Here is a 26003-nt window from a genome sequence, read left to right on the forward strand (position 1 = left end):
GTGTGGAAGTACGGTTTACAAACTGCAATATGTGTAGGAAGGGTATTCGCTTTGTGGCAGCACCAACGATTTATACAAACACATAAAAAAGCATGAAAAAAAGAACTCATGCCGCAAAAGAAACAAATAGAGGAGAAGGAGGGAAATCCCTCCAACAGACCAAGTCCCCAGACACAGAGACAGATGTCACTGACAGAGACCTTGCAAAGAGGCAAAGAATATCCAGGTTGCTTATATAGTAGTGAAAGTAATATTTTAGTCATGTCCAGGGGTGAATGTAGTTTTAAATTCTTGCCAGTACTATTACCACAACCTTGATTGCTTCGTATTGTTCACCTCTCCTCGGTCTGATGCATTCTTCAAAGTTTTTTTTTGTATTTTAATACCTGTATGGAGTAAAAAGAAATTAGAAACACTCGACATTGTTCCTGTATAGAATATTTCCTTGGACGCAAGAGGGCTTTGGGTGTAAAAAGGCAAAGGTTGAGAATGAGCGCCAGCAATACTTTGTGTTTTTGTTGAGTTATTTGCATGTTATTTATTTTTGACAAATACTTGTGTGCACTTTGTCTATAAAAAGTATCGGCATCGGTGTTGGTGATACTGGCCCTGTATTTACATGATATCGGATCGATTCCAAATTCTGCAGTGTCGCACACCACTAGATTCTACAATCCAAGAGAATCCTCTTACTGCAGTCTGGGTCGCCCCCTCAATGACGCTCTTGGAGCTGCACTTGCGGTTGGCTTGTCCAGGTAGTTCGACCGGCTCGGCAAGGTCTGAGGCGCGGTTCTCTATCAGCCCCCAGGCTCACTTTTATTATTGCCAGTAAAATAAGCAGTTAACAGTAAGAAAGCATAAATGAAGTACAGTATATTGAATTGGGTTGTTTTTTTCTCTCGCTACAATATAGGCTATATTATAAAAAAGAATAAAAAAATCTTATAATGTTTAGAGTTGCAATGCACAGTTAAGTTGACTATTTAAATGAACGTTATGACAACATGTATGTCTTTGCATTACACCTAGAAACGTAGTTTTGTATAAGGGATTTTGTCCGTTGAAATCATGAATTTTACACGTCTTTGAAAACTTTATATCGCTTAATTTTTTTACCGTGTCCTTCCATATGCAGGTAGACCAAATCCAAATTATGAGACGTAAATGTGAAGATCCGCTCTGAAAGGAATATTGGAAGTCTAAATCATAAAGACGTAATGTGATTGGCTAACCAGCAGTCCTGTAGTTTCTAAATCATGTGACATAAAGACACAAGGTTATTGGCTTTTCAGTGAAGCGAGCATAGGCGTCATAGGCAAGTTCCGGATGTATCTCTGGGTGACGTGTCAGGGCATTCGTGGAGCAGGCTGCGGAGGCCTGTGTGGAGGAAAGGGTGGGAATTGAGAGCTGAAGCAAAAAAAGAAATAAACTGCATTTCACGAATTGGTATATCGTATCTATGTGTACTGGGCCCTTGAAAGGAGGGAAGTGAATAGAAGCTCGTAAAAGTCTCCAGGACAAGGATTTTTAGCTTCGTGGTTATTTGGAACTTCGACATGTTAACTAAATTTGAGACAAAATCGGCCCGAGTGAAAGGTAATGAAATTAACTTCTTCTTTCAGCACAGTTATCGTTAGCATCTGTTGGGGTTGTTGCCGAGTGTAAAGAGGACCTCTTTTGACTCAAAGGTACAAAACCTGCGGACAGCTCATCATTTATACAGATCACAAAGTGTACCCGTCATTTATCAATGGATGTTTTTATTTTGAAATCTAATGCTTAAAGTGTTGAGACTGTCTTTTTAATAATTATAAGAGTATTTCAAACTTGGGGAAAGCATTCGTATATTATCATTTTAAGTAGTCATTATAACAAGTGTTTTTTAAAATAATTATGCGATATTAAGTTTGCTATTTGGTTGTAAAGTGTAAGATTACGTATTTATGTTTCTACTACGGAAAGTTGACTGTCTTTAATTAGTTTGTGTAAATTCTAGATTTAAATTTACCTTGCATATAAGAACAACAAATTATTTAATAGTTATCATTTGGTCACATATCCTAGTGTAAATTAAGTTAATGTAATTTTGAATTTCAACAAGGTAATAGCTTGCCGCTATTTTAGTAATCATTGTGAATGAAGTAATAGTATCATAGAAGGTTAGAAATGCTTAGTTTTTGTTTTTCTTTATGCGAGTTAAACACAAAACCTTTGCAAATTTCTACATATTTTGACATATTAGTTCTGGCTCCTGATTGATACGTGACATTTTACTTGTAACAAAAAAAAGTAAAGGGGCACAGTTTTCACCTTTATGGTATACGATTGCAAAAACAAAAATTGCATGAATATTAATCGACATGTTTTAGTTTTTCCCCCCAAGAAAAAAGGTCTTCATTTAGGCTTAAGTGTATACTGTTGTTTTCTAAGTGTTCTCCGTTAAAACTAGCCTTATTTCCCTTACTATCTATATTCCATGTAGGTCTTAGCTTTCATCCAAAACGGCCCTGGATTTTGGCTAGCCTTCACAATGGAGTGATACAATTATGGGATTACCGAATGTGCACATTGATCGACAAATTCGATGAACATGATGGTAAGTGATAATATATTTGATGCCAGTAGTGGAACCTGACAAAACATAATCCATAAATCATAACACTCCTTTTTAGAGTTGTTTTTTTTATTACTTTACTAATGTTTTGTCATCGGAGGGTCTTAGGGTTGCCCTATTCCCTTTTATACTCTTCATTATGTAGACCATAACAAAATATCTCAAATCTCCTACCACACTGTTCGGAGCGCTTGCCCCTTCCTGTAACCTCAGGCTATTGGAGTAAAAGAATAGGGGGGGAGGAATTGAATATATTCATGTATTACAGATCAAATTAATAGGGCCATAAGACGAAAGCAAAATAAAGTATGCCAATAAATATCAATATGACCAGGAACTGCTAGTCATTAAGTCTTTTCCATGTGGCTCATTTCTTGTATTGCTTGAAGTGTTAAGTCAGCCAGAGCATTCTTGGTTTGACCCCATCCTGTCTTTTCTCTGTGATCAACATTTTACCCATCTCTTTCCTCTGCTCGCTTTTTTACTGATCTTATAAAGCTAACCAATTTTTGAGATATGGTTGTCTTGTGTCCAAGACAGCTTTGACTTATTTACAACTAGCCAACCCGCACGCCGCATAATCAGGCCGCTTTTTAAATAATTTTTAAGCACAAAGGAAAAAATAAACATTTGAAAAATCCGTAATTTAATAAACCACCAAGAAAAGTAATATTGCAACAATGCACGCTATGAACCAACATACAATTGTCCGTGACTGAAAACCGGAGGAGTGCCGTCGCGCTTTCTCCTTCCAAAGCGAAGGACGGGGTTGAACGGCTCGTTTAGTACGCACTGCCCGGTTATGTGCCCGCCCCCAACTCCCTACCTGAGTCGCTTTCGTCTGTGTACAGTCCACACGCACCTGTGAGTCATGTTGACTGTTAATTTTCCAAACACCGCCTCAGTCGGTTTCCACGTTGAATTTTCATTGTTCTTTGTGGTTCCGGCTGCTTTTTTATATATAATCCACCAAGTCTCACGAACATTGGAGGTGGGGGGGTTTACAAAGGGTAGGGACGTAATCAGTGCGAGCGTATGACCTGCACGTACTGGGAATTTCTCGTTCGTGGGGAACAATTGCAAGACGCGGTCTCCATCACGAATGGGGTTCAACGGCTTACCTACGCCTCCCCGCGCCGGGTAGAGACACGTTGATCCATTCATTGTAGCGTGCGTGCAGTACCGGACATACAAGTGCATCACAGACCTGTTAATGCTCAATCTCACGTGGCTGAAAGCCACTTGTCCCTCTAAGAATTTGGACGCCGATCGCTGTTGGGTCGTGTAACTATTTGGCAGGCGGAGTCTCGTTCGTTTTCGGAAATAACCAGCCAAATCGCTCCACCAACTAAGAACTGCCATGCACCACCACCCACAGAATCAAGAAAGAGCTGTCAATCCTCTCCGTGTCTGGGCTGGGTCAGGTTTCCTGTGTCTTGAGTCAAATGAAGCGAAAGGCTTCACACCTGGTGGTGCCCTTCCGTCAATTCCTTGAAGTTTCAGCTTTGTAACCATACTCCGCCCTGAACTCAAAGACTTTGGTTACCTGGTTGGCTGCCCTGTTGCGGGGCCTGCATTGGTGAAGCAGGTGAGACGGTAATGAAACAGAGGCACAGGGCTTATTGGTTTTTAAAGACTGCTTCCTTCATTGGGTTTTAACCAATGCACGGAACGAACCAACACACAATCGTCCGTGTGGCGCGGAGGGTGGAACGGGAGGAGAAGAGAAGGACATCCACTCCGCTCCCTCCCTCATGCTAGTCTGCTGATTTCTCGTTCAGTATGCACGGCCTGCTCATGTGGCCACCTTCAACTCGTCACTCGAGTCGTTGTCGTCTTTGTACAGTTCAGATGCACCTGTGATGACTTTCCATTGTTCTGTGTGGTTTTGGCTGCCTTTCTATATATAATCCACCAAGATACCCAACGACGGTAGTAGCGAGGTGGGATGGGGGTGTGTGCAAAGTGCAGGAGCATCTAAGAAGACGCATGTTTGTCGCGGATGCGAATTGCTGTATGTAGCGTGTAAAACAGTTTGCTATGGTCACGCGGTCGTGCGTCATAACCGAAAACTTGTTTTTTAAACACTGCTTACTTCATTGTGTTCTAACCTCAGTTGTAAAGGAATGTTTTAAGGATCCCATGGTATACCCCTCGCAAACTGTTTTACACGCTGCATATGGTGATTCACCAAACATGCCTCTATGAACAGTCAGCGTGGGTCAGAGCTGCATGTTGCCTCTACAACAGACAAATATAAATGACGCCATTTTTTCTGTGTCGTCGCGTCTCAGTTGGTGGGCGTGGCTCTGCGAGTTGTCGTCGTATCCAATGGTCTTGGAGTTGCTTTCCATGGTCGTCTTGCCTTAGTGAATTATATATATAGATTAAATTTGTTGTCTACAAAAATGTTTTTGGAGCTCCTATGCTTCTGCCATATCAGAAGTCTATAGCATGGCATGCTTGTCTTAGTCATCCCAAATCAGCTGCCTTAGCTTATACGTCTGACACCATAATTGTGAGCCAGTAGCACAACGTGCTTGTTTAACTTCCACAGCTTCTGAAATCATACCTGCATTATGGTAAGTTATCAACAAAAACATGCATAGCCAAGCAATTCAATATACTGTAACAGAACTAATTGCACTTTACACTTACAGTCATATGAAAAAGTTTGTGAACCTCTTAATTCTTTTAATTTTTGTTTATCGTTGGCTGAGCTTTCAAAGTAGCAACTTCCTTTTAATATATGACATGCCTTATGGAAACAGTAGTATTTCAGCAGTGACATTGTTTATTGGATTAACAGAAATATGCAATATGCATCATAACAAAATTAGACAGCTGCATAAATTTGGGCACCCTAACAGAGGTATTAAATCAATACTTATTTGAGCTTCCTTTTGCAAATATAACCGCCTCCTACAGCCTTTGAGTGTCTGGATTCTGGATGGAGGTATTTTTGACCATTCTTCCATACAAAATCTCTCCAGTTCAGTTAAATTTGATGGCTGCCGAGCGTGGATAGCCTGCTTCAAATCATCCCATAGATTTTTGACAATATTCAAGTCAGAGGACTGTGACGGCCATTCCAGAACATTGTACGTCTCCTTTTGCATGAGTGCCTTTGTAGATTTCGAACTGTGTTTTGGGGTCATTGTCTTGTTTGAATATCCATCCCCTGCGTAACTTCAACTTTGTGACTGATGCTTGAACATTATCCTGAAGGATTTTGTTGATATTGGGTTGAATTCATCCGGCCTCGACTTTAACAAGAGCCCCAGTCCCTGAACTAGCCACACAAAACAGCATGATGGAATATCCACCAAATTTGACAGTAGGTAGCAGGTGTTTTTCTTGGAATGCAGTGTTCTTTTTCTGCCATACAAAGCACATTTTATTATGACCAAATAACTCAATTTTTGTCTCATCAGTCCAAAGCACTTTGTTCCAAAATTAATCTGGCTTGTCTAAATGAGCATTTACATACAACAAGCGATTTTGTTTGTGGCGTGAGTGCAGAAAGGGCTTCTTTCTCATCACCCTGCCATACAGATGTTCTTTGTGCAAATTGCGCTGAATTGTAGAACGATGTACAGATACACCATCTGCAGCAAGATGTTCTTGCAGGTCTTTGGAGGTGATTTGTGGATTGTCTGTAACCATTCTCACAATCCTGCGCATATGCTGCTCCTGTATTTTTCTTGGCCTGCCAGACCTGAGGTTTTACAGCAACTGTGCCTGTGGCCTTCCATTTCCTGATTACATTCCTTACTGTTGAAACTGACAGTTAAAACCTTTGAGATAGCTTTTTGTAGCCTTCCCCTAAACCATGATACCGAACCATCTTTGTCTTCCGATCTTTTGAGAGTTGCTTTGAGGATCCCATGCTGTCACTCTTCAGAGGAGAGTCATAGGGAAGCACAACTTGCAATTGACCACCTTAAATACCTCTTCTCATGATTGGACACACCTGTTTATGAAGTTCAGGGTTTGACGAGCTAATCCAACCAATTTGGTGTTGCAAGTAATCAGTATTAAGGAGTTACATGCATTCAAATCAGCAAAATTACAAGGGGACCCAAATTTTTGCATGGCCAGTTTTTCACATTTGATTTAATTTCATACAACTAAATACTACTTCAGTAAAAATCTTTGTTCAGAAAACACCCTAGTACTCTGATGTTCCTAGGAAATGAAAGACATACCACTGTGATCCTTTTTTTTTTTTTTTTTGTTGAAATTAAGAGTAAATTATTATGCAGGCTGAGAGGGGTTCCCAAACTTTTTCATATGACTATAAATTGATTATGAAGTATTTATTAAGCAAACATTAGTGGACAGGCTGTTAAAGGTTGATTTTCTTTTTTTTTTTTTTTTAAACATTATTAGGGACTTAGCTCGCCAATCCCCGTGCAAGTGCTATGCGCTAGTCTCTTTACGGTTCTGCTGCTCGCGTATGGGGATGCGAATGTATAATTTAAACAGATTTTTTTTTTTTATTTTCATGGGATTTGTTACATATGCATAATAGAACTGACTATTTTACATTACATTGAGTAATTTACCATATTAAAGAGTAAAATGTAATAATTTTAAATTGGCATATCAAGATCTCCTTTGTTGTGTAATATTATCCGTGGAAGATGTACTACATTAACTTTCTTGGATACATCTTTCAGTAATTTGTGTGGTGGAAGACTGGACAGTGTTAACGGTTGTAGATATTCTTTGGTATATTGTAAGTTGATTTCATCTTCCACACGATAACAGACTGTTTCAGCATAGTCTATTGATACACTTTTAACCATTTTGTAGTGTAACCGATCAACATTTTTGACATTAATCCGTTTGATTCCATTGTTTCTCAGTGATAGGATTGCCTGTGTACTCATTTTTTCTGTTTATAACCTTTCGTGTTTCAATAAAATTTGGACATATGTCGTCTTTAATTGGGAACTTAAAGTGAGGAAAACGTTAAAATGTATAAGAGCTGATAGTGCCGGAACTGCGTCTGTCAAAAGCATTCACACGAATGAGAGGCGAGATTACCGTGTGTGGTTGAAAATGTTGAGAGGAGGGTTGTCTTGAAAAAATCTCATGGCCAAAGTCTCGCGGCACTTGAAAAAATTTGTTCAAAAAGTCTTGTCTTGTTGCAGGATTTTTTTTATGTAATAGACAAGAAAAGTTCAGCTCATTTCTCCCAACAACTAATGTTTTTGACTGTGTCAGTCATTTTGGAAAATATTGGACATTGTTTAATGATAAACTCTCATTCATTTCTACATGCTCTCCCATCTCCTGACACAATAATGGGTACTCCGGCAGTGATTAAGCTGGTGCATTCAATGCTGCTCACTTTTTTGTGCTTATAATTAGGTCAGTAAAAATTAAGCAATTCATTGTTTAATGCAGTATCACTGACTGTTAGACATTAATGTACAGAATGATAACCAAAATGTTTACTTTTTTTTTAAATCCAATTAATTTCAGACAATTGTGTTTCCCAGAGTATCGTATTTTTAATGCTATTATTGTAACGTCATCTTCTAGGTCCTGTTAGAGGCATTGATTTTCATAAACAGCAGCCTCTGTTTGTGTCTGGAGGGGATGACTATAAAATCAAGGTAAATTTACAGCCCTTTTAATATTTCACATGGTGGGTTTTATTTTTACAAGCATAAAGATGATAAAATGGAGGTTAGTTATGAGCACATTAAAAAATGTATATATATGTTCAGAAATAGCTGTATTTTCATCATGTCTGGTTCTTTATTTATTTAAGAAATTTATTTTGTCTTTTTGTTATACTCTCAGGAAAAAATGCTTGATCAATAATTGTATTTTATTTATTCTTGGAGACATTCCAAAGTTTTTCATTTGTGAGATATATAACTGATACGATACAAGGTTGTGATAATTTTTTGAAAGGACAGTATGGATGGAAAGAGCCAGAGGCAAATGACATACTTAAATTGCATTGATTAGTTAAGTTTATTTTCCAGTCTGAAATGTTGAATGCTGCCAGCTGATGTGCTGAATGGCGAAGGCTCCACTCTCTAGCCTGTCACCCTTTCAATATTTTCTGGCATGTTGACAGTTCTCAGTGCTCCCAGAAACAAGTCTTTTACACCACCAGTTGATTGAAAGGTATCACACCCTGTTAAAATAGTGCCAAAAGAAAGAAGTCTTCCTTGCTGAGGCTTGTTAAACATACTACTAAATCTACTTTGCCCCTCTGTTACAGCTGTATATTCAACTAATGTCATAATGTTGAACACATGATGATGCACAACCACTTTTCATGGCTGCTGTAAATACACTTAATATACAGAACTACCACCATGCTATATATACCCACACACAATTCACACAGCACCCTGAAAATGGTTGCATTCTTCCACTGCACTCATTATATTGATTTAGGTATGATTAAGCTACAGAGTCCTTGCATTAGATGCTGTTACTATGCTCGTTAAGGCCTAGTTATGGTTATCTGTGTTTTGCATCAACATGATGTATGCATGTGTTTTTTATTTAATGTGAAAATACATGTTTTGTTTATGTATCTTTGTTTAGGTGTGGAATTACAAATTGCGTCGCTGCCTGTTCACTCTTCTGGGCCATTTAGACTATATTCGAACTACTTTCTTCCATCATGTGAGTTCTTAGATTTCTACTCTTATTTATTTTTTTATTGAATGTTTCATTGAGTCACTTAAGTAATTGGATATTTTTTTGTTTTTTTCTGTGAAGGAATATCCTTGGATTTTGAGTGCCTCTGATGACCAGACTATCCGTATATGGAACTGGCAGTCTCGTACTTGTGTTTGGTAAGAGAAAATTAGTACATGCATGTAGATTTTCAAAAGTGTAGCATATTTTTTTCAAGGGGTGTTTGTTTAGTTTAAAGGAGTAAAAGTTTGTGTTGTTGGAGGCAGGGAAATATTGATGCAGTATAGTATTGCCTTCGTTTTCAGTGTAATGTGGATGTGATGGGGACAGATATTCATATTTTTTAGCTTTGTGTCAAATATTTAAATTTTGTGTATATACTGTACAAATACAGTATATCACAAAAGTGAGTACACCCCTCACATTTTTGTAAATATTTTATTAAATCTTTTCTTGGGACAACACTGAAGATATGACACTTTGATACAATGTAGTCAGTGTACAGCTTGTATAACAGTGTAAATTTGCTGTCCCCTCAAAATAACTCAACACACAGCCATTAATGTCTAAACCGTTGGCAACAAAAGTGAGTACACCCCTAAGTGAAAAATGTCCAAATTGTGCCCGATTAGCCATTTTCCCTCACCGGTATCATGTGACTCGTTAGTGTTGCAAGGTCTCAGGTGTGAACGGGGAGCAGGTCTGTTAAATTTGGTGTTCTCGCTCTCACACTCTCTCATACTGGTCACTGGAAGTTCATCATGGCACCTCATGGCAAAGAACTCTCTGAGGATCTTAAAAAAAAGAATTGTTGCTCTACATAAAGATGGCCTAGGCCATGGGTCCTCAATCACAGTCCTGGAGGGCCACAGTGGCTGCAGGTTTTTGCTCCAACCCAATTGGTTAATAAGAAGCACTTATTGCTCAAGTAACACTTATGCTTCATTTTAGTTGTCTTGTTCGTTAAGATTTTGAACTCTTATTGCTTATTTTAGTCTTAAACAGCTATATTCTTGGTTTTTATTTGTTCCCAATTAGCAATAACATGCACATGACAAAAGAGACCAGCATTTCTCCATTTAGCTTGTTACCATTTACACCTGTGTATTTATCATGCACTATTGGGTTTAATTAAATACTTTGAAGGAAAGTGAAGGACTGAGAATTACTCATCCATTATAGGCTTCAAATCATTTCAATGATATCCTTAAAAAGGGGAAGAAAATCTAGGATATGAGAATTACCTGACATAGCAGAGTTAAAGCACTAACAAGCCATGAAATTAAATTATTGGCAAGAATTGCTTTCTAATTAAGCAACCAGGTTAGAGCAAAAACTTGCAGCCACTGTGGCCCTCCAGGACTGTGATTGGGGACCCCTGGCCTAGGCTATAAAGATTGCCAACACCCTGAAACTGAGCTGCAGCATGGTGGCCAAGACCATACAGCGGTTTAACAGGACAGGTTCTACTCCGAACAGGCCTCGCCATGGTCGACCAAAGAAGTTGAATGCACATGCTCGGTGTCATATCCAGAGGTTGTCTTTTGAACATAGACGTATGAGTGCTGCCAGCATTGCTGCAGAGGTTGAAGGGGTGGGGGTCAGCCTGTCGGTGCTGGGACCATACGCCGCACACTGCATCAAATTGGTCTGCATGGCTGTCATCCCAGAAGGAAGCCTCTTTTACTACAACAGCATTTATTTATATAGCACATTTTCATACAAAAGAATGTAGCTCAAAGTGCTTTACATAATGAAGAATAAAAGACACAGTTAGAAAATAAAATAAGTATACATTAATTAACATATAGAATAAGAGTAAGGTCAGATGTCCAGGGTGGACAGAAAAAGCAAAAAAAAACTGCAGATGGCTGGAGAAAAAAAAATACTGCAGGGATGCCAGACCATGAGACCGCCCAGTCCCATCTGGGCATCTACCTAACATAAGTGAAACAGTCCTTTTTGGATTTAGGGTTCTCACAGAAGGACTTGATGATGATGGTCACGTAGACTTATGGCTTTTAGTCCATCAATGTTGGAGCATCATGATGCTTTGAGTAGGTGGTGGTGGTGCTGCAGGCCGCCACCACAAAAAAAACGGAAAAAGAAACAGAAGAGAGAGCAGGGGTCAGTACGGATTTTAGAGCCACCATGAATAGTTTTTATGATGAACTGAACATACAGAGTATCAGGATTAAGTTAAAGTGAAGTTACGAAAAGGCCATGTTAAAGTAATGCGTTTTCAGCAGTGTTTTAAAGTGCTCCACTGTATTAGCTTGGCGAATTCCTATTGGCACGCTATTCCAGATTTTAAGTGCATAACAGCAGAAGGCCGCCTCACCACTTCTAAGTTTAGCTTTTGGAATTGTAAGGAAACACTCATTTGAGGATCTAAGGTTACGATTTGGAATATAGAGTGTCAGACATTCCGATATATAAGATGGAGCGAGATTATTTAAGACTTTATAAACCATAAGCAGAATTTTAAAGTCAATTCTGAAAGACACAGGTAACCAGTGTAGTGACATCAAAACTGGAGAAATGTGTTCGGATTTTCTTTTCCTAGTTAGGATTCTAGCAGCTGCATTCTGCACTCGTTGCAAGTGATTTATTTCTTTTTTTGGGTAGTCCTGAGAGGAGTGCGTTACAGTAATCTAAGCGACTGAAAACAAAAGCGTGAATTAATTTCTCCGCATCTTTCAATGATATAAGAGGTCTAACTTTTGCCATGTTTAAGTGAAAAAATGCTATCCTAGTGGTCTGATGAATATGCGATTTAAAATTCAGGTTACAGTCAACAGTTACCCTTAAGTTTTTTACTTCCATCTTAACTTTTAATCCTAATGCATCAAGTTTATTTCTGATAACCTCATTGAATCCATTATTGACAATCACTAAAATTTCAGTTTTCTCCTTATTTAGCTTGAGGAAATTACTATTCATCCATTCAGAAATACCAATAAGACATTGGGTTAGTGAATCGAGAGAGTCTGTGTCATCAGGTGCTATTGATAAGTACAGCTGTGTGTCATCATCATAGCTGTGGTAGCTCATGTTGTAACCTGAGATAATCTGACCTAACGGAAGCATGTAGATTGAGAAGAGCAGCGGACCCAGGATAGAGCCTTGTGGAACACCATATAGGATATCGTGTGTCTTTAAGTTGTGATTACCACAACTAACAAAGAATTTTCTCCCTGCCAGGTAGGATTTAAACCAATTTAGGACACTACCAGAGAGGCCCACCCATTGACTAAGGCGATTTCTAAGAATATTGTGATCAATGATGTCAAATGCGCCACTCAGATCGAAGAGGATGAGAACAGATAAATGGCCTCTGTCTGCATTTACCCGCAAGTCATTTACTACTTTAATGAGTGCAGTTCCTGTGCTGTGATTTATTCTAAAACCTGACTGAAATTTATCAAGAATAGCATGTTTATTGAGGTGGTCATTTAACTGCATAATGACTGCCTTCTCTAGAATTTTACTTAAGAAGGGCAAGTGTTTTGATTTGGGGAAAATGGTTCAAGGGATTAGAACATAAGTAGGCAAAGAATCAGAGAGAAGAGGTCCGTTACTTAAATAAAATTTACTTATTCAATTATAACATATAAATACATATGAATGGGTTATAGAAATAAATATATATGCTTAAAGAGACAAACTTATACTTACAATAACATACAGTAACATACATCAAAAGACCCAGAGCCATCATCCTAGACCAGTAGACTGAGGGAGCCCGCATGTCAGTCTCGTCAGAGGATCAACCCCGTGTGCCTTTTATCAGATACCGGGCGGTTGCGCCTTTCCCCACAGTTGAGCATCCAAAGAAACTGAGGGCGGAACCTTCCCTTATATACTAATTAGGTGTCCTTGCCCAAAAGCGGCCTACGTGGAAGCAGTGTATGCAGAAGTGATCAGTTTCTCACACCCCCTCCTTCCACGGGACACGGCACTATGTTTTTCTTTTACTCGGCCTTGAGACTAGTGCTTGATACCAGAAGAGACAGTAATATGCTTACATGTGAAAAAAGCTTCTCGAAGTGAAAAACAACTCCTTACATAGCCTTGGCTGTATCTTTAGAACATTCCCGGCTGTTTCTCCCAAAACATTAGTAATGCAGCTGGGTTTCGTGCTGAGCGACCAACGCCCATCTGCTCTCTTGATCCCCCCCTCTTTAGAAAAATCCTTCCATTACAAATCGGCCCCTCGCTCAGCGCAAACCCAGCGCCCTTGCCCTTCTTGTTCTGATTGCAATTTTTTGTAAAGCACAAAATACATAACAGTTAAATATAGTCATTAAAGCAATAATAATAAAACAATTGTCCATAATAAATGCTTTTTCTTCGCTTGGAGAAATATTTTTCCAGTGAAATTTACAATTTGTCTTCAACCCAGGTACTTTGCGCACTGTAGAGGGTCACCTCCCTGGGGAGCGGTTACTAGCACTTCACCCAAGGAGTTTCTTCTGATTTGGTATTTCATCATCCACATTGTCATCAAGAAAAGAATAAAAATCTTTAACTGAAGGTGTCCATGGTTCAAGAAATTGGGTGCACACCTGTTTGACAGCAACTCTAGTAATAACTAATTAGGAAACTGGTAATAAGCAACAACATACTATTAAGAGAGTAATTTTTGCTTCACTAACATGAACCCCCATGATACCCAGGTTCAAATAAAGCTAATACTAATTAATATTGTTGGTGATGGTACAGATGGCATAAATATTTATCTTAAATAACTCAAAAGTTCTCAGTTTTAGGTTGTCACCGCTGTGCACAATGGTAATCAGAGATAAAGTCCTTACACACCTCACCATGTTCACATCTTAACACACTCATTTATAAAATTGCCCAAATATACACCCAGCTGTGGTCTCAACCTTGAGCCACCTTTATCACATTAATGCTACCATTTTGTGGACGGTAGGTGTCAATCCTCCCTTCGGAAGATGTCAGCACTACCTTCCAAAATGCAAATCACTGGGTCATTTTTGAGGTCACATTCATTTCAATTTCAAGGGTTATATCCAAGCTTCTTATTAAGGATTCATATCTTCAGAGATCTTCAAACTTCATCTGGGCTTTTTAATTCACAGACCACACACTCACCACTGTATGTATAAGACACTCCATCTCCTATGGGCCAAATTATTACTTCATTTTACTGATTTCCATACTCATTGAGCCATGATGTTAATCATTTGACCTGTATCACCATCAACATGCTAGCCTAAACTGTTTTATCCTCTTCTAAAAGCTATGGATGTTCTGACCTATAGTATGTGTCCCCTATCCCCAAAATACTAGTGTGTGTCATCCCATATGCTTACTATTATTCTTTTTAATTAAATAAATGTACCTAAATGTAAGCTCTACATTATTTGCTATAACACTACAATCAGTAACCTAAAATATCTAAACTGGACTGACCCTGACTAGTAATAGTGCATTGTCCCTTCAATGACAATCACTTAACAATCTCTATAGATCCCTTATGTTAGATTAGACTCAATTCTGATTAACTTTACAAATAACCAAATCATTGGTCCTTAAAGGTGACTTATTATCTCATACAAAATATCAGAAGGCATATCAAAACATTTATCTAAAAATACAAATTATATAGTATTCCCATTAATACAAACATTCATTAAATACATATTATTTAGGAATCCCTATATTCTGCTTTGTTTACAAATAATTAGCTTTCCCTTCTATATCTTTCATACCTCACGGTTCGAATACTTTTAACCCAAAAGATGTTGCCATTTGTCAAACAAGTGGACAGTCAAAGCAGGCTCCAGCAAGAACATTGAGCCCTGCAGAGTAAAAGTGTGACAGATTTTCTTCTCTAATAAGGACCAAAGCAGGTGTTGGGGTCCAACATCCCAAGCAAAAAGGACCCAAGTAGGTGGATGTCATCTATGATTCGGAATCTACGATGATCTTTTGGGCTCAAACATCACCAGCATAATTAAGCTCTTGGCAGGAGGTATCCATGATGCCTGGAACTGGAATCAAGGTGCGTTGTCCAGTAGTCAGCTGATCGATGGCCTGATTCATGACTTGATTCCCTCTTTGGTATGGCTGGGTTCTCCTTGGAGTCAGATAATAAATTTATCTGCAGACCTTTATCACAGCCCAATCTCTGGTTCATCTTCAAATGCTGTCATCTACGAGGCACTAGGAAAAAAACAGCTTTCACCTGCAGACGTAAAGACTTAAAAACGCTCATTTAAATTGTCAGCCTATTAATTCTTCATTAGTAGCTACTTATGGATCATAAGATGTCAGATCTGTTTCGTTGGGGGTACCCCTATTAAAAATATTGCTAGCAGTGAAACAAACGGTCAGTTCAATCCAGTCTGTGCTTGTCTAAGTCAATTTGTCTTTAAACAGTCAGAGTAAAAGTTTCAATTGATAAGCACAAAGTTCAAGTCCTCCTTTATAGCTGTTTCTAGTTTGGCTGCGGTTGCAATTTCCACTCAATTAAAAAAAAAAAAACATGTCCCAAATCATTATTAAAATAAAGTCAATCAATGTATTACAAAAGGAAAAGTACTCAATAATAAATCATTACAAAAATTGGCCCCAATAACATTGACATAATATTCAAATTATTTGCATTTGTTCCCTAATAATTAAAAAGTTCCAAAATTTAAACTGGTTTCAAAATGTAAAATTTAAATAAAATTAAACATACTTATACCAATACTCCCCTTATTGACACTTGTGTCAATATTGCTGTTTTCATTCTTAACATATCAAGCAGAGTCAAGAAAGAAATCCGCAATCTAGACGGGTAAATTCTTAATCTTTTCCTTGGTGACATTAAATATAACAAAAAGTTAGGCTCCACATTTCTTCCCCATGTATCTAATCACAAACCATTGTTCAGTTATACAAAGTCCTTAAAACATTTTTCTTTTTGCACAAGGTGTTCATTTTTAAAGTTTCTATACATGTATCCTAAGTAATATTTATTTCTTTTTATTACTAATTATTAAAATACCACATTACATTTGGATCTTAATAAAATGTCTTATTCAATATTTCATTAATGCATCAAAAATATAAAAATGAACCTTCTATTAGTTTTGTTGTGATCCCAGTATTCCACTGTATTTCAGACAAACATGTCAATATTACACAGAAATGAATTGAGGAAAGAAATCAATATATTAGAATGCCCTATAATGCAAAATGTGCCTTTATTTATTTACTATAAGACCCTCTAAGAATTTTGCACATTTCCACCCATATTTTAGAATGAAGAACCCACTTCTTTATCAGGTAAATTTTTCCCAGAATCTCAAACTAAGAAAATACTTCATATTTAAATAAAAATCTACTTCAATTATATACACTGATTTTCCTTTCCCCATAACCTTCTGTCAAAGACAGTTGATCTTGCACATTCTTTCATTGTTATCTTCCAGATGTTTTATTACACGTCTTTCAGAATGTTGACTCCAAAGAGCACAGTCTGTTTTTCTCTTAGTTAGCCCTCCTTATTCCCTTTCTTTCACTTACAGTTTGGCATTGGCTGGTTTTTATACTGCCACATGCCATTTTTCATACCAGTTGTTGCATTTGACCATCACTAAACAAATGCACACCATATTGTGACTTACACTTTCCTTCATTACCACATACAAGTAACCCTCACATTATAGCAGCTTTCCTTGTACTCTGCCTCTCCAATATACAAATTTTGTTTTCTAAGCAGCACTAATCAACATGGGCTTTGAAAGGAGTGTTACCAATAACCAGCTTCATTTTGCTAAAAGAATGTCTCCTTCAATCGAAATGTACTCATTTTAATTCAAATCCTCCCTTTTATCAGAGTCTGGCCAGTACTCAAATAAAAGGGGTGCTCATATAATATGCTTAATCTGGAGACCTTTTTACACCACATGTTCATATCTTTTCTAATGGGATTAATAAACTTATCTATCTATCTATCTGCTCTTTTAATTCCAACATTCACATTCCTACACATAATAATATCAATTATTTAATTCTTGCAAACAACACCACATATTTTTACACATACTTTTAAACACACTGAAACTTATTTAACATACACACATAGGGATCCCTTTAATACACTATATAACATACACAAAATCACCCAAACTATTGTTTTAACACATTCAACTTTACCTCAGTTTTGTCACTTATTATCACTTATTATTAAAAGTGAATGCATTTTTCATTTTATCAAATGTTACTCATACTCACATTTATTTTAACCCATATTTACTCAGAGCTCTGGAAGTTTATATGCACACGGCAGCTTCAGCAAATCATAATTGAACTACATTACCCAGAAGTCTCCATGTTTTTGCTTTCTTACTCCCAAACACACGCACGCACCCACGGAACAAATAACAGGCACGCTCACACATTTTTAGCACAAACATATTTACACACACACAGAGAACAATTAATGCTCAGGCATACACATAATATGCAGGCACACACATTGAATAAGTTCAGCACAGACATATTCACATACACAGACATTAGTGAGCGCCAGGTACCTTTGAAGTGCACTTTTTCTTTTTCGTGCATTATATTCTTCTCAACGCTTGTTATTCTTTCCCCACAAATATAAGTACAGATATATACATATTTGCACACAAATCTATATACTCAAACATTTTCCTATCGCTTAATTTTTCTTTTTGGTGCTATCCTCCTACATTTTTCTGAAGGTTGTTTTACTTATCAGACTATAATATAAAACAGCCTCTCATGACGTTAGCGGATGTTAACTCTAACACGATTCTACTCAGCTCAAACGGCGCTGGTTTCTAGATCAAGGAGACTCCATTGGCGAAATGACTCGGCGACAACGAGGAATTGCTTCCGTGGCGATCCATTCCTGCGACAATTAGGGCAAATCCAACTATCAAGAAATCACGCGGTTCGATACTACAGCAAGACGGCACTCTCGTCAAAAAGACTAAACTGTCATTGAGAATATTAACTCAAAACAAACAACATGTAAGCTTCAACATAAATCACAAATAAACTCGAATCATGGCATAAGTGCTAACCACTGCCACCACACACTTTAACACTGAGCGATCGTTGCTTAATCTATATGGCATTCTCTTTATACATCTTTTTCAGTATTCGTCTTGGCTATGCATAAGGCTACCTTTTCCGTCATCTCCTCGGCCCGCTGTACCCGCGGCAATAATACAGCTACCTGGGATTCGGCCATCGAGGCCCGCCCTAACGCACCCACCAAGACCATTTGCATTTTCTTAATCTCCCTTTCCTTTTCGCTTACCAAGCCGTCTAAATTCTTAACCGCAGTTAACAAAACCCACCCCCGCGTCTGCAAGCCCGTTATGGGTTCTTTTTCAGACACCTGACATTTCTTAAGCGCAGCTCGTACGTTCACTGGTGTTGGGGGATTCAATTTCTGCCAATATTGTGCTGATCCCCCCCCACATCTCAATTCTCTGGTGCAGTCTTCTCACACCGCTTCCTCCCAGCCGGGAAGAGGTAAAGGAGCTGCCTCAGGGTCTTTATTCTTCTTCTTAAGCATCTCTGATTTCCTTTGCCTCACCTAACAGTTCAATATTTTACCAGATTTCCCAAAATCCTGCAAGTGACGGCAAAATGTTTTGATTTGGGAAAATGGTTCAAGGGATTAGAACATAAGTAGGCAAAGAATCGGAGAGAAGAGGTCCGTTACTTAAATAAAATTTACTTATTCAATTATAACATATAAATACATATGAATGGGTTATAGAAATAAATATATATGCTTAAAGAGACAAACTTATACTTACAATAACATACAGTAACATACATCAAAAGACCCAGAGCCATCATCCTAGACCAGTAGACTGAGGGAGCCCGCATGTCAGTCTCGTCAGAGGATCACCCCGTGTGCCTTTTATCAGATACCGGGCGGTTGCGCCTTTCCCCACGGTTGAGCATCCAAAGAAACTGAGGGCGGAACCTTCCCTTATATACTAATTAGGTGTCCTTGCCCAAAAGCGGCCTACGTGGAAGCAGTGTATGCAGAAGTGATCAGTTTCTCACACCCCCTCCTTCCACGGGACACGGCGCTATGTTTTTCTTCTACTCTGCCTTGAGACTAGTGCTTGATACCAGAAGAGACAGTAATATGCTTACATGTGAAAAAAGCTTCTCGAAGTGAAAAACAACTCCTTACATAGCCTTGGCTGTATCTTTAGAACATTCCCGGCTGTTTCTCCCAAAACATTAGTAATGCAGCTGGGTTTCGCGCTGAGCGACCAACGCCCATCTGCTCTCTTGATCCCCCCATCTCTTTAGAAAAATCCTTCCATTACAGCAAGTTAGAGATGGGTCTGAAATTTTCAAAAGCAGAGGGGTCAAGATTATTTTTCCTAAGTAGGGGTTTAACTACAGCAGTCGTAAGACAGTCTGGGAAGACCCCTGTATTTAATGACGAATATACTATGTCAAGAATATTATCAATTCGCACGCCTGATACTTCCTTGAAAAACCTTGTTGGTACTGGGTCAAGGACGCAGGTGGAGGGTTTCAGTTGAGAAGTTCTAAAGATGATGCACAAGAAAGCCTGCAAACAGTTTGCTGAAGACAAGCACTCTAAGAACATGGATTATTGGAACCATGTCCTGTGGTCTGATGAGACCAAGATAAACTTATTTGGTTCAGATGGCGTCAAGCGTGTGGCAGCCAGGTGAGGAGAACAAAGACAAGTGTGTCTTGCCTACAGTCAAGCATGGTGGTGGGAGTGTCATGGTTTGGGGCTGCATGAGTGCTGCCAGCACTGGGGAGCTACAGTTCATTGAGGGAAATGGCAACATGTACTGTAGCGTACTGTGACATTCTGAAGCAGAGCATGATCCCCTCCCTTTGGAAACAGGGCTGCAGGGCAGTATTCCAACGTAATGACCCCAAACACACCTCCAAGATGACCACTGCCTAGCTAAAGAAACTGAGAGTAAAGATTTGGACATTTTTCACTTAGGGGTCTAGTCACTTTTGTTGCCAGCGATTTAGACATTAATGGCTGTATGTTAAATTATTTTGAGGGGACAGCAAATTTACACTTTTCTACAAGCTGTACACCGACTACTTTACATTGTATCAAAATTTCATATCTTAAGTGTTGTCCCATGAAAAGATATAATAAAATATTTACAAAAATGTGAGGGGTGTAGTCACTATTGTGAGATACTGTATGCATTAAAGTCAGAGGGGTGAACAATATGGCAAAATGTCGAAGTAATTGTAGTGTAATATGGCTGGAAGCAAACTATTTTAAGTAGGCGATTATTTGAGGCACCAGCTGGGTTAAGTGCATGGTGGCAAAACAAAAAAAATAAATCGTCTGTGGTTTTTGTGGCTTAGGATTTGGTTGCTTTGTTCACCCTCTTTCGTGAGTGAAGGGCAGACACCCAGCTCTCTAGTCGCTTGGTTTTTATAGTGTTGGCACAGCCGAGGACAGAGTCTTCTTGTAGGTGTGTGGCAGAGCTATGCGTCTTCCTTTGGTGTCCCTTCAGTGGTACTGGGGAAGGAGATTATACCATTAACTTCACCCACCCTGTCCAGACGTGGAACTGCTTAATTCACCAGAACCAGGAAGGTGGTTCTCGGACATATGTGCGTGATAGATGTTATGATACAAGGTATTCCATATATCTTAATTGTTAACAGTTTTTCTAAGGCAACCTTAGAGTTGAAGAACAGACTTTCAAAAATAGGAAAGAAGACTCTAAATTGGATTTTTTTGTATTAAAAATCTCCTACAAAGGTTATTTCTTATTAATCTGTAGTCCTTTTACCACATCTCAGATTCTGAGCCCATAGTTTAAAATTCTCCATTAGTAAGATGTACAGCAAAAGTAAATTGTCGTGATTGTCAGAGATCACATGCATGTAAATTGGTGTATGTAAGGCACTGTGAGAATAGATAGGAATAAATAAGAAATCCTTGTACAAAAACCCAATTTTGTACACACTGTCTAGTGTGACGGACAGCCGGGTCCCATGCCCGGCCGGGACGCCTCTGATGCATACGTCCCGGGGGAGCCATCATGGACTTTGCAATACCTCCCCCGGGGCGCTTGGGGCAGTCTCCCTGGCAGTGGATTCCTCCTCAATCTCCCCGTGGCTCCATGGGACATGGAGTCCACCACAGCAGCCCGGTTGGGAGATGTGGTGGCCGCTAGGGGGTGCTGCAGAGATCCAGCCACCACACTGGATCGGATCAGCCCCACCCGAGGTGCAATTAAGACCAGCTGGTCAGGCACCTGGATCACTCCCGGGTGGGGCATAAAAGGGCCTGCCTCCCAGCAATCGAGGCCAGAATCGGGAGGAAGAGGACGAGGTTGCCTGGGAGGAGTGGTGGAGCAGGAAAGTTTGGTTTTTTGTGTGTTTGTGCTTTGGACTGTGTTTAGGCTGTGTGGCACGGGGAAGACGTGTCGCACAGCTGAAAAAAAAATAAATACCTGTGAGTGTGAACACGTGCCTCTGCGTATTCTATGCCGGATCGGGCACTATAAAGCGCTTGTTTACACTAGCTTGAAGGGTGATTCCTGACATGGGACATAAGTGATACCAGTACCGATAGACTGGACAAATAATGTATAGTCTGTGGATGAGCTGCCTTAATGGCATCAGGCTGTTCATTTAATTGAGGCTGTGTGTTACTTGGAGTGTGCAAGGGTTTTAGTGCTACTGTGGGTTGATAGTTTTCTTTTTACAGTATATGTGCCTCCAATATTGTGGTAGTTGTGTGGTGGTTTATTTCTCTCTCTCAAATTCCTTCTTAAATGTTGTGATTTTTAGAGAAGACCTCCCATATTGGGGTAAAAATTGCAGCATTCTCTCTGTAAATTCAGTCTTTGTGAAAAAGTCTATGAAACCTTAACAAAGGAAAAATTGCATCTGGTATTGAAGACCCTTGTATTTTGTCAGACATTTGTCTTGTTTTAGATATTTGAAGTAATTCTTCATTTTTCAAACTCTTTCTTTGATATGTTGTGATCTTTGTATGTAGGCATCACCTTTAAAGAATATTTCCAAAACATTCAAAATTTTTTTTTTTTTTTTTTTTAAATTTAAATCTAGTGTATTGACTGGCCACAACCACTATGTGATGTGTGCTCAATTCCATCCTTCTGAAGACTTGGTTGTATCTGCAAGTTTGGATCAAACTGTGCGGGTGTGGGATATTTCTGGTGAGTAAAAATATACTGCACAGTGAAAATGGTAGAGAGAAAAGTAAGAAGATAATTTGAACCTCTCCTGCAAACCCATTGATTGGATCACTTGAACACTAAAAAATTTAAAATTAAAATGGATTTGTCAAAAGCTTGTTACCTTACATGGGTGCCTGCTAACTACTATACTGAAATAAACTTGGATATCCTGTTAGAAATATTGCTGTTAAAAATAAATAATAAAATTTAACACTAGAATCCCTGAAGCCTACGAAAATGTTGTAATGCCAGGCTGCAATAATATCCTTCACACCTCCTCATTAGCATCTTTGTTTTGCAAATGTGTCTATCGGCACAGGCAGCAAGCAACCTACTATTCCATCCCCCACTGACGCAACTGAAGCAAGATGCAAAATTCTCAGAGCTCAAGTGTGTTTATCACAGTGTGAAGTGCTTGGAATTGTATAGGGTAAATAATGTATCGTTCTTTGGAATACATACTTGTTTGTTCTGTTTCTACAAGGATCTAGATAAATGGAGGATGACAGGAAATGAGAGGCAAGAAATTTTGAACACATAACTAAAATAGAAACTTTTTTCATGTTATAGTAATAATTGATAATCCTTTGATGTGAAATATATAATGTGTGAAGAGTGAAGTCCAAATATCAAATAACTTTCACAAAACGTATAACAAAAAAGTTCAAGAATCAAGAATATAACCAAAAAAAAATTATTCGATTTACATGTTGCTGTCTGAGTAAAAACCGAGCCTATGATTAAATCTTGCAAATATGATGCTATTATTTCTGACCATGCACCTCTGATCTTGGAGCTGAAGTCACTATGCCCCACACATTCATCTCGCAGGTGGCGTCTCAACCCACTTCTATTAGTAGATGAGAATTGTACAGAATTTATATCCAAACAAATCAGTTTCTTCCTATAGACAAATACATCCTCAGAGATTTCTACAGGAATACTCTGGGAAGCTCTTAAGGCTCTTATCTTGTATCTTTCCCACAGAAATAAATCAGAAACCAAGAAAGTAGCAGAGCTAAAAAGCAGCAGGCCCTGATGGCTACCCTGTAGAATTTTATAAGAAATTATCTGCTCAGCTAGCTTCTCTCCTATTAGCAACATTTACAGAAGCCAGAGACAATCAAACTCTTCCTCAAACTTTTCGCCAAGCATTAATCACTGTTTTTCCTAAACAAAATAAGGACTTATTACAATGTGCATCATAAAGACCTATTTCACTTTTGAATAATGACGTTAAGATACTCTCAATAATTATAGCTAGAAGGATGGAGAAAGTGCTCCCCTCAGTAATGTCAAAAGATCAAACTGGATTTATCAAGGGTCGACACTTATCCTCAAATCTTCGACGCCTGTTTAATGTAATATACTCACCAACTAAGTCAGACACTCCAGAAATACTATCATTGGATGCAGAAAAGCATTTGACATGATTGAATGGAACTACCTTTTTACTACATTGGAGAAATTTGGCTTTGGCCTGAACATTTGTGCATGGATCAAACTACTGTATACCAATCCAGAAGCTTCCATTTGTGTTAACAACATCTGTTCGGACTACTTTAAACTAGAATGTGGTACCAGACAAGGATGCCCCTTGTCACCGCTGCTGTTTGCAATCTCCATTGAACCACTGGCAATATACTGTCGAAATGCTGATCAGATAAAGGGGATTATCAGGGAAGGACTGGAACAGAAAATTTCTCTATATGCAGATGAGATGGTACTGTATATCAGACCCACAGAAATCTGTGCCTGCAGTCTTAACAGCACTCACAGAATTTCAAAAGATCTCTGGTCTCAGAATTAATCTGAACAAAAGTGTACTCTTCACAGTGAATTCTCAAGCATATACTATTAGATTAGACAACCTGCCTTTTATCATTGCAGAACAGTTTAAATACCTTGGGGTAAACGAAGATCTTTATTAACAACATTTAGCCGTCTGCATGGAAAAAATTAAGCAAGACTTGCATAGATGTTCAACCCTTCATCTTACTCTAGCTGGAAGAATTAACACTGTTAAGATGAATATTCTTCCTAAGCTTCTTTTTATTTCAAAGCATTCCAATATACATCAATAAATCATTTTTTAAGCAATTAGATTCAACAATAACCATTTATTTGGAACTCAAAACATCCACGTATCCAAAGAGCGACCCTACAAAGGCAGAAGGTGGCATTGCTCTAACTAACTTCCAGTTTTATTACTGGGCAGCAAACATTTAAGCTATAAAAACCTGGACACAAATAGATGAACATACACAGGCTTGGTCCGCAATAGAACTAAAATCCTGCAGTACTTCTTTATATTCCCTTCTCTGTGCCCCAATAAATGCAAGTTATCGGCAGTATACTAATAACCCAATTGTGCTCCACTCACTCAGAATACAGAACCAATCTAGAAAGCATTTTAAGATGGAGAATCTTTTATCCATGGCACCTATGCAAGAGAACCATCTCTTTTAACCTTCGCAACATACGCAGTTTTTAATATCTGGAAAAAATTTGGGATTGACTTGCTTAGAGATCTTTATATAGACAACGTCTTTGCATTGTATGAACAATTACATTCAAAATTTAACATTCCAGCTACACATTTCTTTCACTATCTTCAAATTAGGAACTTTGTTAAACAGAACCTACCTGATTTTCCTCATCTTGCACCTTCGTTCATGCTGGAAAAAATATTGCTCAGTTTCAAGGATTTAGACACCATCTCTGCAATCTATAAAATTATTTTACAGTCCCTCCCTTTCAAAGATCCAAGAGGACACTGGGAAAAAGATCTCTCAATCAATATATCAGAAAAGGAGTGGAAAATAGCAATGCAGAGAATTCACTCGAGCTCCATATGCGTAAAGCATACAATTATTCAACTCAAAATTATATATCGAGCACATCTGTCTCATCTAAAACTCTCAAATGTTTCCAGGGCAAGATCCAACCTGCGAACGCTGCAATCAAGTCCCAGCCTCACTGGGTCACATGTTTTTGGTCCTGCACCAAATTAACATCTTTCTGGACCAAAATTTTTAATTACCGCTCAGACAGCCTTGGTCTCACAATCCCTCCTAACCCATTAACAGCTATGTTTGGGGTTCTTCCAGCTGGGTTTAAAGTGGATAAGGACAAACAACCTGTGATTGCATTCACTACACTTTTGGCACACCGACTGATTCTGCTAAACTGGAAGAATCCTAACTCTCTTCTTTTAAGTCAGTGGGAAACCGATGTTCTATACTATTTGAAATTGGAAAAAATCAAATACTCAGAGGATCTGTACAGATTTTTTTCAAAACATGGCAGGATCTAATTAGTAATATTTTAGAATAAGCTCTTGAAGCACAGAGGAAGCAATTATTTCTGCATTTCTTTTTCTTCTCCATCCATCTCTATTGGCTTATCTAACTCATCAATTTAGGTATGTTTAGAAGCCTTAAGTTTAATTATGTTGGCCT

At 38.5% G+C, this 26003-nt stretch overlaps 1 protein-coding gene across 1 annotated transcript in view; it reads left to right on the plus strand.

Moving 5' to 3' along the window:
- Positions 1 to 1331: 1331 nt before the first annotated feature.
- Positions 1332 to 26003, plus strand: part of copa (COPI coat complex subunit alpha) — a 64548-nt gene continuing 39876 nt past the window's right edge. The window contains exons 1-6 of the mRNA XM_039742232.1: positions 1332 to 1596; positions 2483 to 2596; positions 8168 to 8241; positions 9194 to 9274; positions 9371 to 9447; positions 22412 to 22521. Of these exons, the coding sequence (XP_039598166.1) occupies positions 1557 to 1596; positions 2483 to 2596; positions 8168 to 8241; positions 9194 to 9274; positions 9371 to 9447; positions 22412 to 22521 (496 nt within the window). The 5' untranslated portion in view covers positions 1332 to 1556. The remainder of the gene's footprint in view (positions 1597 to 2482; positions 2597 to 8167; positions 8242 to 9193; positions 9275 to 9370; positions 9448 to 22411; positions 22522 to 26003) is intronic.

The sequence above is a fragment of the Polypterus senegalus genome, chromosome 18 (assembly GCF_016835505.1).
Source record: "Polypterus senegalus isolate Bchr_013 chromosome 18, ASM1683550v1, whole genome shotgun sequence".
In the NCBI taxonomy this organism is placed as follows: Eukaryota; Metazoa; Chordata; class Cladistia; order Polypteriformes; family Polypteridae; genus Polypterus; species Polypterus senegalus.